The following is a 12,891-nucleotide window of genomic DNA, read 5'->3' as shown; positions in this document are numbered from 1 at the left end:
AAGCTTAATTTTCAGCTTCATTAATTTAGTCTTCAATGTCACATGATCCTTCAGAAATCATTCTAATATGCTGATTTGCTGCTCAATAAACATTTCTGATTATTATCAATGTTAAAAACAGTTGTGCAGCTTTATATATTTGTGGAAACAGTGATTGATTTCATTTTTCAGGATTCTTTGATGAACAGAATGTTTATTTGAAATAGAAATCTTTTCTAACATTATAAATGGCTTTGCTGTCACCTTTGATCAATTTCATGCATCCTTGGTGAAAACAAATCATGCTGACCCCAAACTTTGGACTTTTTTGGTGGTTTTGCACTAACACTCACCGGTGTGGTGGATCCAGGTGGGATGTAAAACAGTGGCACCCCATTTTTCGTGCTTTCGGGGATGGTGTAGTGTTCTGGGATGGAATTAAAGGACTGCAGGTGCACCAACATCTGGTCTGTCTGATTTATGCTGTTGAGGAGAAGCAATATACAGCATTACTCTACATCATCAGACTAAAACCAACAGCAGATTATCTAAAAGCATTCAAGATAAGACAGAAATCGGACCTCTGCAGAGTGTTCCAGAAGCGGCGGATGACAGACGTCCGGTAGGGGCTTGTGATTGGTTTCCTCATGGTGCAGCTGATGTCATGGAGGATGTCGTAGCTGCCCTCTATGGTCACCTCCACCCAGGTGGTGCGCTGGACTGGATATAGGGGCCAGGACGCCACAGCAAGGTACTCAACACGCATGTTATGCTTCCAGAGGAGGACCAGCTTCACCTCCAGCTGACTTCCTCCTTATAAAGACAGATTAGATGATTATTTCGAAATCCCAATAATATGCATTAAACGCAAAGATGGTGTAATTTATAAAAGCATATCTGAACACCTTATGAGGTTGAAGTACCTTTAGTGATGTTGATCTCTCGGATGGTGTATCCCTCTCGCAGTCTGATGGACAGGACACTGATCAAGTCAGCATGCACTTCCTTCTCTGTGTGTTTCTTCCTGCGCATCACTAAGGCGGGGTTTCCACTGGCCGACACCAGGTGTTCATTAAAGAGCCTGTGCTGGGAGACTAGAAACACACAGATGACACAGATCAGCCATTACAGCGCTGTTTGCATCACATTATGCAAAACCCAATAATAATAAAAGTAAATTCATTCATTTATATATATATATATATATATATATATATATATATATATATATATATATATATATATATATATATATAGAGTCGCAATTTAAGAACCAATTCTCACTACAAAAGAACTATTAACTACTACTTTTGCCTCAAACTACTAATTCGCTGCTTATTAATTATTAGTAATGGAGTAGTTAAGTTTAGATACGGTGTAGGATTAAAGAATCTAAAATATGATCATGCAAAATAAGACATTAATATGTGATTTATAAGTACTAATAAACAGCCAATATGCTAGTAATGTAAAAACAGTGAGAAATTTCACTATATATAGTAATTTTGCATAGTAACCAATGAAATCCTAGCTGTACGTAAATGTTTGAAAAGGGAAAGTAAAATCAGCTGTGGTTCCCTGCAGTCAGATGCTTCATTTCACAAACGATTTAGCAGCTTCAAATGAGAATCATATGACATATGAACTAACTTTTGACCAAACCTCATGAGCTTTTATGAAATTGCCTTCAATGCCATATGAACTAATCTTGACTGAGGCAGAACTGAAAGTGCAAAGACAGGGCTTATATACTGAGCGCTGAGAGCTCTGCTATTGATTTCTTTACAGTCTTATTATGTGAGGTGAACTAGCCAAGTGTTTTAAGTGAACAGAGCAATCCTCTCTTTGACATTTTCAAGGACTCAAACATCTCTGAATACTTCCCATCCTTCTCCATGTTTCTCAGATCTCATTTAAAAAATAAACAAACAGAAACTGTGTAATCCCTGTTTTAGACATTCACATTAGTCTCAAGTAATTGTTTGTGGTTAGTGTATGATGTTGATGGTTGTCTACACCTGTGGTTCCTCTGCTAGGACAAACTGTGTGAACCTGAGGAGACCAGACTTCCTACAGACACTAAAAAATGACCAAAGCACCAGTTACAGCAAGCATACAGATTTGATCTTCAGACCCTGTTTAGGTGTGTCAGTGTTGAGCTTACAGCAGTAGTACTCTGGGTTCATGGACTCGCCGGTCCTCAGGAAGGAGTAGGTGAGGAAGGCGCGGTGGTAAGCATTCATCTCCTCAACTGTAGAGTCGGACTCTGGACACATGGACAGGTACGAGCCAAAGGTTGCCATGGAGATGAACTTCATCAGCTCCACATTAGGGATGTAGCCAAAACTACAGTCGTAGGAGTAAGCACCGCCCACCTGAGGGAAACACATCAAAATAAAAATCAATGCTATAAAAGACAACATTTCAGACCTGTTACAAACATACTGTGTTTACACAATTCATAAGTTTGAGATCAGTAAGATTTATTTTTTAAATAAATTAATACTTTTATTTATCAAGGATTCATTAAACTGATCAAAATATGATTTATAAATGTTACAAAAGATTTCAATTTCAAATAAATGCTGTTCTTCTGAACCTTTTATTCATGAAATATAAAATGCATCACAGTTTCCACAAAAACATGATGCAGCACAACTGTTTCCAACATTGATAATAATCAGAAATGTTTCTTGAGCAGTAAATCAGTATATTAGAATGATTTCTGAAGGATCATGTGACACTGAAGACTGGAGCAATGATGCTGAAAATACAGCTTTGATCACAGGAATAAATTACATTTTACAATATATTCTCATAGAAAACAGTTATTTTAAATTGTAAAAATATGTTATTGATTTTATTGTATTTTTATCAAATAAAAGAAGCCTTGGTGAGCAGAAAAGACGTCTTTCAAAAACATTCAAAAATATTACCGATCCTAAACTTTTGAACAGCAGTGGAAATAGTACTGTTTCTAATATATTTGTGGCAGGCAGAGTGAACTGTGGATCTGAGCAGCACCTGGACAAATGAACAGGCAATGGTTCCACTTCTCAGCTGGTTCAGTAGCGTTTCACACACAGCTACATCAGGAACACTCGTCACTCCATCTGTGATGATTACTATACCTGCAAGACAACACAAAAGACTACTAACTACACAAGCACTTTATTTACAACCATTTCTGCACTTATTATGTCAGCTTAGACAGGAAGTAACCACATGACTGGCCAACCACAGTTTGTTTTGTTCTTGCGTGCCATTTAGCCATAGGTTAAAGCCACTAACACTAAACTATGTTAATGTAGTAACTAGCTCTTCTATAAAAGCACTTCTAATTTAAATTATTTTGTTTCTGGGTTCACTGTTAATATATAATGAATAAAAGGAAAATAAATGGCTTGTAAATGTGATGCTCACTGGATTTCACTATCCGGTGGGACAAAGGATGCACTTACCAGCACCAGAGTTTGGAGGCAGAAGTTGCAGAGCGAGAATCCCCTGCCTCACCATACTGACCAGCCCGACATCAGCCGTCACCATGGAAACCCCCGGCTTCCTCTGAGACGGTTCCTCCACCGCATCGTTAGAGAAGGACTGATAGACAGATCCACTGAACTGAAGAACAAACAAACATGTTTTCTAATGTAACATTTCAAGTTCAAAAGTTTGGGGTCAGTAAGATTCTTTAATGTTTTTGAAAGAAGTCTCTTCTGCTCACCAAGGCTGCATTTATTTGATCAAAAATACGGTAAAAGCGGTTATATTCTGACATATTACAATTTTGAATTCTCTTTGACTATATTTAAAAATGTAATTTATTCCTGTGATCAAAGCTTAATTTTCAGCATCATTACTCCAGTCTTCAGTGTCACATGATCCTTCAGAAATCATTCTAATATTCTGATCTGCTGCTCAAGAAATATTTCTGATTATTATCAATGTTGAAAACAGTTGTGCTGCTTCATATTTTTGTGGAAACCGTAACACATTTTAGGTTTCAGGATTCTTTGATGAACAGAAAAGTACAGCATTTATTTTAAATTGAAATATTTTATATTTTATATGATTTAATAGAATATATATTAATAGAAATGTTTTATAACATCATAAATGTTTTTATTGTCCATTTAATAAATTATTGACGAAAAAAATCTTACTGAACCCAAACGTTTGAACAGCACTATATGAAAAGACAGAATAAAATTATTATTCAAAATATAATAATATCATATGAACATTAAGCAACAACATATGACAGGTTATGCTGAATTATTGCACAATATAACTAATCATCGCTGTCTTTTATCATATTGCTATTGCTCCCATTTTATGAAAACAATAATCCTCTAGTGGCTGTGCATTACAGTGATTTTATCATGGTTAAGAAGCTCATTTTCTGAACCGTGATAAAATGCTGTCATCATTTACTCACCATCAAGTTGATCAAAACCTTTACAAATATATTTTCTTTTCAAAACAGCCTTATGTTCAACAGAAGAAACTCATTTAGGTTTGGAACAAGTGGAGGGTGATTGAATGATGACAGAATTTTCATAATTAGGTGAACTATCCCTTTAATTTGAGTAAAATTGATGTACTGCATTGCAATGTGGCTTCTGTCTGCATATTGATTTACTGCGAGTATGAAAACCACAAGCGAGCTGCTCTTGCCTGATTGTGCTGCTGCTGTAAGATGTCAGCGATGCTGCTCTCCACGGCTCTCAGCTGCTGATAGATCTGATTCAAGAACTGCTCCAAATCCATACAGTCCAGCTGACAGCCCTGAACCAACACCTGACGGGCAGAGTCATGGGATATAACCGATCAGAAAAAAAAAACCAGCCAGCTAACGCACAGTTATAGATTCACAAAGACCTGAGATCCAGACCTGATGAGAACTAAGGCCAATGATGGAGGAATACGCCAGAATAGTGATGAAGATCTCTGGCTGGAACACGTGATCAGTTCCTGGGATTTTAAAGGGTTTTGCCAGACCAATCAAGCACCGAGACAGAGCGTGGAAGACTTCATCGAAGATCATCTCTCCTGTGCTGTCGTCCTGAAAACAGACAGCATATGACTTTGCACTCTTCAAAGAGTTCATTCCATTTAAAACAAGGGCTGCACTTTATTTTAAGGTGTCCTTGTTACAGTGTAATTATACATTGAAGTACTGAGTAATATTAATTAACATGTATTTACTATATGGTTAGGATTACTTGTAATTGTAAATGTAATTATGCATAATTAATTATTATAATAGTAAGTACATGTAACGTGTAACAAAGACACCTTAAAATAAAGTGCTACCAAAACAAGTTACTGAATGTGATGATGATGGTCTCGTACCACGATCCCGGTGGACGGGCTCAGGTCCAGCTCGATGATGAAGCGGTACCTGCGCGCCAGGAAGGTGACGCGTGTGGAGGGAACCAGCAGACACGGGCAGGACGAGGAAGGAGAATCGGGCTGCCATCCTTTCGGGAGGACGCTCAAAACATCCAGCTCGTTCTCTGACTTCAGCTGACGGACACACACAGATACAGAGAGATTCTCACAGGATATGATGAGATACAGTGTCATGTGATCCATGAAGATCTGATCTGATCTGATGTGATTCAGCACAAAAACTGAACAACAAAACTGCTGTTGTTCCAGTACAGACCTTTGAGATAAAGAAGGAAGGCCTGAGACATGCATTTAAGGATAATTAAACAAAGAAAGAATATATTAAAGGACGGTTAATTGACTGTCATTTGGCCATTTAAGGATTATTACATCAGCTGGTAATCATGTCTGCTTAACATGAGTGGAATTTTGGTCAATTTTGAGTATATATTGTATAAAATAAGTGTTTCATTTTTATGCAATCTCATTTTATGCCATTAAAATAAATGTGCATTACAATTTAAAGGTCTGGGGTCAGTAAGATTTTTTTTTTTTTAAAGAAACTAATAATTTTATTCAGCAAGGATGCATTAAATTGATCAACAGTGATGGAAAAGACACTAATAGTATCTTTTGGACTAAAAAAAAAATTCTTAAGCAGCAAATCAGCATATTAGAATGATTTCTGAAGGATCATGTGACACTGAAGAATGAAAATTCATATTTGATTACAGGAATAAATGACATTTTACAATATATTCACATAGAAAACATAGTTATTTTAAACTGTAAAAATCCTTTCCAGTCATCCTACTACCTGTCCGCTTGATCCTATTCCATCTCATCTCCTTCAAGCCATTTCTCCTGCAGTTGTACCTGCACTCACTCACATCGTTAACACATCCCTTCACACTGGAATTTTTCCCTCAGCATTTAAACAGGCTCGTATAACTCCACTTCTTAAAAAACCCACTCTTAACCCAACTCTTTTAGGGAACTATAGGCCGGTTTCCCTTTTTCCTTTCATTGCAAAAACTCTTGAACGAGTTGTGTTCAACCAAGTCTCTGTCTTTCTCACACAGAACAACCTCCTGGACAGTAACCAATCTGGCTTCAGAAGTGGACCGAAACTGCCTTGATCTCTGTTGTTGAAGCCCTAAGACTTGCAAGAGCAGCTTCCAAGTCTTCATTACTTATCTTGCTGGATCTGTCCGCTGCTTTTGATACGGTCAACCATCAGATCCTCTTGTCAACCCTATTGAGAAAGGGCATCTCAGGAACAGCACTCCAGTGGTTTGAGTCTTACCTCTCTGATAGGTCCTTCAAAGTATCTTGGAGAGGTGAGGTATCCAAGTCGCAACATCTAGCTACTGGGGTGCCTCAGGGCTCAGTTCTTGGACCACTTCTCTTTTCTGTCTACATGGCATCACTAGGTTCTGTCATTCAGAAACATGGCTTTTCATATCACTGCTATGCTGATGACACTCAACTCTACCTCTCATTCCATCCTGATGATCCGACGATAGCTGCTCGCATCTCAGCATGTCTAACAGACATTTCTTGCTGGATGATGGATGAATCAATCCGAGCAGCTGAATCCTTACCCATCTTCAAGAAACGGCTAAAAACTCATCTGTTCCATCTTTACTTGACCCTCTAACTCTAGCACTCTCTATTCTACTTTTATTTTATCTATATGTCGTTTTATTTAAAAAAATATATATAATAATAATCTGTACTGCGTTAGGCTAACCAAGACTTGTAATAGCACTTGCACGTTGTTGCTCTTTTGTTGGTTTTGATTGCTTCTTATGTCCTCACTTGTAGTCGCTTTGGATAAAAGCGTCTGCTAAATGACTAAATAAATAAATAAAAATATTTCACAATATTACTGTATTTTTGATCAAATAAATGCAGCCTTGATGAGTAGAAGAGGCTTCGTTCAAAAACCTGCCAACCCCAAACTTTTGGACAATAGTTTATCAGAATGAAATCACCTATGAATCACCCTTTTCTCTAGATATTCCCACCGAGTCATTGCAAGAGCCATTAGTCGATTATGGAATCAAAGCAAACTCTCTCTCACCAGCTCAGACAGAGGACTGGGCCGAACGACCTGATTGAGCCGGTTGAGGAACCAGGACAGACGCACATTGCGTGATATCCTGTACTCCTCTTTCATCAGCAGGTACACCTGCTCAGCCTCCTCCACCTTCAGAGAGAAAAACACCATAAAACAGCCAGCAAACAACATTTAACACAGGAACAATCATTTGCATGTCAATATAAGAGCAAATCCCTGAATAAAAAGCTGGTCTTTGGTTCTTGAAATGAGAAATAAGATGCTTTTTTGACAGATACACAGACAACGTTAATCCTGATGATGTTGAATGTGTTGTAGTTACGCTGTATAGCATATGTTCACCATATAACTTCAGTTTCACATACACAACATCAAGGTAATAAAAAATAAATTAAGGTGTAAAAATACAAAGGCTAAAGAGAATATTGTACGTGCATAAAAGTTCCTAAAAATTTATTTAACATACAAATGCTAATTTTGTGTTTGTTTGCATATTTCTAAATTAAAACTGGCCCAGGAGGTGTCGTCTAACATTTAGCATATTTCATTACATTCTATTGCTATCTGGTTATGGGTTTAGTGGCTCTATAGACACCATAGAGATCTCCAGCCATCAGATACTTGCATTCAGCATCTCTAAGCGTTGTTGAATTCTTAGTTATCCTTCCAGAAACAGGTCAAAAGTAGCACATAAATAAGCAAAAAATTTAAATATCATTCTACTTCAAGACACCAGACAAAGAAACCAAACTGTTTATCATAAAAAATAAATAAATCAAGAACAAAAGGTCTTTATAGTTTGACTGTTTGATTGATTCCTGAAAAGATGAGTCCGGTGTTGAAACAATTTATATCCACTGCTGGACAATTTGAAAAAGCTTCAGCTAAATTTGAAGAATAGATTTAACTGCATGCAGTGTTTGACTGAAGTATATGAAGAGCATGTTGTTGTTGTTGTGCAGTCTGAGGGAGGGGCTGCAGACACATGACAGAACTGCATTTAACTGATTTACCTCCAACCTCCGCCTTAAATATCTCCCAAATATCTCTTATTTAGTTAACAGATTAGAAAAAGGCATTCTGTGCAGGAATAACAGAATAAAAGTCTCACATGTTCCCTAAAATCAATGTTTTTCTCCTGTTCTGTTTATTTGCTCTGTTACCCAAGCAGTAAACAAGTCCGAAGGAACTGAATGAAACAAACACACTCGGTCCAAACAAGAGTTTAGTTTACCTCATGGTCCTGTCTGTCTGCCATGCCGTGCTTCTCATTACTGGCAGGATGATTTTGAGCGATGTTTAGAGAGTTTGTGTCCCTGCAGTTCATCTGACTGCAGCTGCTTCACTTCCCGTTTCAAAATAAAAGCCCTCATGTATGTTTACAAATACACGGGGAAAGTTGTATACTCGCGTTAATTATAATATTATTATTTTTGATGTAATTCTAAATTTTTTAAAGTTACATTAAATACATTTTGAGAGAAAGTTTGAATTGCAAATGTATTTATTTGTATTGAATATGTCGAATTCCTAAAGAGTTTGTTTCGTTCCACGTGCTAAGAAGTATTTTGGACTTCATCTTTGAAGATCAACTGGAGTTGAGATCTTAGTCTACGTTTTCTTCTGATAATTAAATTCCAACAAACAAACTACAATACCGGTCTCAAAATGATGTAGAGATTCTATTTACGACTATTTATTAGAAAAGTTTAGGAACCTTTCTCTCGGGCGCGTTTTGGCGGCCGGACTCTTTTACTGCTGCAAGTGTTTGTTTACTTCCGCTTGTTTGCCGTTTGGACAGTAGCTTTGAAATGCAGGTAAATTGTTAAATATTTTTACTTTAAGTTTATTTTTACAGCTGTTTCACATTTATAAAAACTCACTTACAATTATTGACGCAAGCACGCATGCAGTTTGCGAAAATAGACTTTTTTGCGGTTGGTTTTGTCTGCGTATAGAGTGAGTGCTGGCATGCTAGCTGTCGAGCTCTACACTGCAGAATTATTTTGGTGAAGATTTATTATTGTTTTATTAGGTCATATAAGAGCTGAGGGTGGTGTGTTTGTGTTGTATTTCGACAGCAGCGGGAGGAGAAGCAGCTGGAGGCGTCTCTGGAGTCTCTGCTCTCTCGAGTGGCTCATCTGAAAGGTTCCCTGCAGAGCTTCATTTTGAAACTGGAAAACGAGCATGACAGACTCGCATGGTGAGTGAGAACTACAGATCTTTCCTGATAAGCTCGCAGTGGATCTGTCACTATATTGACGCGGGTGATTTGAATTCAGGCCCTCAGTGCTGGATAATTTCGCCCTTCTGTCCGGGCAACTGAACACCATCAACAAAGTGTTAAAAAACGAGAAGACCCCATCCTACAGGTCCCAGGTCATCATCCCCCTGCTGCTGTCTCCTGATCGAGATGAAGAGCTGGTGGTGAGCGTATTCACCGAGTCACTCTGCTTATGACAGTGTAACTGGCTTTTTAAGATGCTGTTACTTCTGTTACAGAAAATAACAGAGCAGCGGGTGCCTGTGTTCAGCCATGAGATCGTGCCGGATCATCTCAGGACCAAACCCGACCCGGAGGTGGAGGAACAGGAGAAACACCTGAGCGCCGAAGCGGCCCGGATCGGGCCTGAAGCAGCTCAGGTAAGCAAACACATGAGCCTTCTTTATCTGGCTTAACAAAACAACACCCTAGCAAGCCCTAAATCAAATCCCTGTATTCAGAAGACAGGGATTCAGACAAAAATGGAACTTCTGTGACCCTCTGGTATACCCTTCTGATTATTGGTGTTTGAAAACAATTAGAGTAACTTTTTTTTCATAATGAAATGTTTTGCTTTTTCATTAAATAATATTTATTCTTAAAAATTTTGTATTTTTAAGGGATTTCATGGTACTAGACAATATTCACATCTATTAACCATTCATTTTTATATTTATATGTAATAATGTTTAGATAATTCATATATAAAATACTAATATTAGAAAAAAAATGATATAAAGCAAAAGTATTTAAATGTGTATATACATGTGCACACCCACATACCTATATGAGAGGGGACTGTGTATTCCCTAGTTGTTGCTTATAAGAGTATTTGCATACATAATTACTGAATTTTATTTTATTTGCTACTTTATTTTGGTTGATTTGTAGATTATACTCCAAAAATTGCTGGGGGTTTTTTCACATTTGTTTTTGATGATGAAAATTAATGTAACTTTTTTTTAAGACCATTTAGCCTTTTCTAATAATGTCCAAAATTTTTGTTTTTGTGTTCATATTGCAAATACCACCAAAGTCACCATTCCAATAATTACAATTTTTTTTATTTTAAACCGTACACTGTTTGTTTGTTTTTTTAATGACCAAAGACCACCTAAGGCAGGGGTGCTCAACCCTGTTCCTGACGATCGACTGTCCTGCAAAGTTTAGCTCCAACTCTAATCAAACACACCTGAAGCAACTAATTTAGGTCTTCAGGATCGTGTGAAAATTAAAGGCAGGTGTATTTGATTAGAGTTGGAGCTAAACTTTGCAGGACAGTCGATCGTCAGGAACAGGGTTGGGCACCCCTGACCTAAGGATTAACCTTTAAACTAACCCTGACACTGCTGTAAACGCATTTTAAATGTGAAATGTGTAAAGGTTGGTTGATGAATTCTGTTCTGTTATCTTTTTAGAAACAGATCCAAACACTGAATAAACTGTGCTCGAATCTTTTGGAAAAGCTGAATAATCCTCGTGACGACAGAGATTCTGAAACGTCATGTAGGTTAACCCTTGTTCCTAGTTTATATTTGCTGGTTTGTCATGTGTGCAAAGTCATTGATGTTAAATAGATGTTTCTCTTTAGCTTTGAGACAAAACAAGCCATCCTTCAATCCCGCCGAGACAAACGCTCTGGTGGCAGCGGTGGGGTTCGGAAAGGGACTCTCTAAATGTAGGCCACCCGGACCCGTCCCTCCTGGTCACCCTGGACAGCCGATGATGTCAACAGGTCCCACTCTACAGCAGGTCACAATCGCTGGAACCACGGGCCATCAGGCCGGCATGGGAGGACAGGTCGCCCAACAGCAGCCTGGACAACCTGGTACCACATTTAATGACGTTCACGAACAAATTTATGCACAAAATCACCATTTATCATGCTCATGCAGTGATTTAATTCTACACTTTCTATTTTAACAGGTAAAATGCCCAGCAACATCAAGACTAACATCAAGTCTGCATCCATGCATCCTTACAACCGATGAGTTACCTTCATAAATGCTGCATTTTGTGACACAACATTTGGTATACGAAGCAAAAAAAGCTCATTTGTTTTGTGCATTTTCAATAAACTAATTTGTTGAAATCGTGTGTTATCAAATTTCCTTTTGTCACATCAGATTTCAGGATTTCAAAGAAATAAATTCAAATGTAGTCCTGAGAAACAACAGAGACACTGCAGTGAAAGGAGCACGAGATGTACTAAACATAGAGATCTATTTCAGTCACTAGGTGGCAATGTTGGCTTTTTATTGAATGTGTATCTGAGGGCTAAGTGCACTGCTATTCTAAAGTTTGGTATAACTAATACTTTTTTATTCATCAAAGATGCATTAAATTGATCAAAAGTGACAGTAAAGACATAGGTTTCTTTTTTAAATAAATGCTGTTCTTTTGAACTTTCTATTAAAGAATTATGGAAAATAAAATGTATCACAGTATCATCAGAAATGTTTTTTGAGAATCAAATCGGCATCATATAATGATTTCTGAAGGATCATGTGACACTGAATACGGAAGTGATGCTGAAAATACAGCTTTGATCACAGGAATAAAATACTTTTTAAATCTATTATAATAGAAAACTGGTATTTTTTTCTCAGTATTACTGTTTTTGCTGTATTTTTGATTAAATAAATGCAGCTTTGGTGAGCAGAAGAGACTTCTTTAAAAAAACAAAACAAATATTACTGGGCCCAAGCTTTTGAATGGTAGTGTATTTTCATAAAGATTAATTTAATTTTGATTCATTATTAATATGCTTATTTAATTATTAAAATTTTCCATTTTCATTACAAGTTTAAATATTGATTTGGGAGCTTATCTTTTACCATTTCAATATTGAAATTGTGGACATAGAGGACAATGTGCAGTCAACATGGGACTGCATTATGTTCTGCAACATCTTGATAGACCTGGGAATTACGCAAGGACTTTATTTGAAAGTAAAATAAACCATCGTGCCTGATCTTCTCTCAGATAAACTGACCCAGCTCTCTGTGCTCTCCTCAATCTGTCAGTGGATCACTAGCTTCCTGACAGACAGACAGCAGCTAGTGAGGCTGGGCAAACTCACATCCAGGACTCTCACGATCAGCAGTGGCGTCCCTCAGGGATGTGTTCTCTCCCCACTGCTCTTCTCCCTGTATACAAACAAATGCACTGC

At 37.5% G+C, this 12,891-nt stretch overlaps 2 protein-coding genes across 5 annotated transcripts in view; one reads left to right on the top strand and one right to left on the bottom strand.

Annotated features, from left to right (window-relative positions):
* LOC306845221 (KICSTOR complex protein SZT2-like) overlaps nt 1-8,812 on the bottom strand; it is an 85,553-nt gene extending 76,741 nt beyond the window's left edge. For all 4 annotated transcript variants that reach the window (XM_079377887.1, XM_079377890.1, XM_079377888.1 and 1 more), the window contains exons 1-11: nt 8,691-8,812; nt 7,460-7,585; nt 5,335-5,508; nt 4,874-5,044; nt 4,657-4,779; nt 3,441-3,600; nt 3,004-3,110; nt 2,144-2,354; nt 903-1,073; nt 561-792; nt 333-462 (exon numbers count right to left, since the gene is read on the bottom strand). In XM_079377887.1, coding sequence (XP_079234013.1) covers nt 333-462; nt 561-792; nt 903-1,073; nt 2,144-2,354; nt 3,004-3,110; nt 3,441-3,600; nt 4,657-4,779; nt 4,874-5,044; nt 5,335-5,508; nt 7,460-7,585; nt 8,691-8,783 — 1,698 coding nt within the window. In that variant the 5' untranslated portion in view covers nt 8,784-8,812. The remainder of the gene's footprint in view (nt 1-332; nt 463-560; nt 793-902; nt 1,074-2,143; nt 2,355-3,003; nt 3,111-3,440; nt 3,601-4,656; nt 4,780-4,873; nt 5,045-5,334; nt 5,509-7,459; nt 7,586-8,690) is intronic.
* Nucleotides 8,813-8,823: 11 nt separating this feature from the next.
* On the top strand, nt 8,824-12,297 carry LOC306845220 (mediator of RNA polymerase II transcription subunit 8-like). Its single transcript, XM_079377886.1, has 7 exons — nt 8,824-9,273; nt 9,538-9,659; nt 9,739-9,883; nt 9,959-10,099; nt 11,138-11,225; nt 11,311-11,547; nt 11,646-12,297. Exons 1-7 carry the CDS (start codon nt 9,268-9,270, stop codon nt 11,708-11,710), a joined length of 804 nt encoding a protein of 267 aa, XP_079234012.1. The 5' UTR covers nt 8,824-9,267; the 3' UTR covers nt 11,711-12,297.
* Nucleotides 12,298-12,891: the final 594 nt, after the last annotated feature.

Source organism: Barbus barbus, assembly GCF_936440315.1.
Source record: "Barbus barbus genome assembly, chromosome: 25".
In the NCBI taxonomy this organism is placed as follows: Eukaryota; Metazoa; Chordata; class Actinopteri; order Cypriniformes; family Cyprinidae; genus Barbus; species Barbus barbus.
Note: the sequence above shows the minus strand (reverse complement) of the source record. Positions and strands in the feature narration are given on the sequence as shown.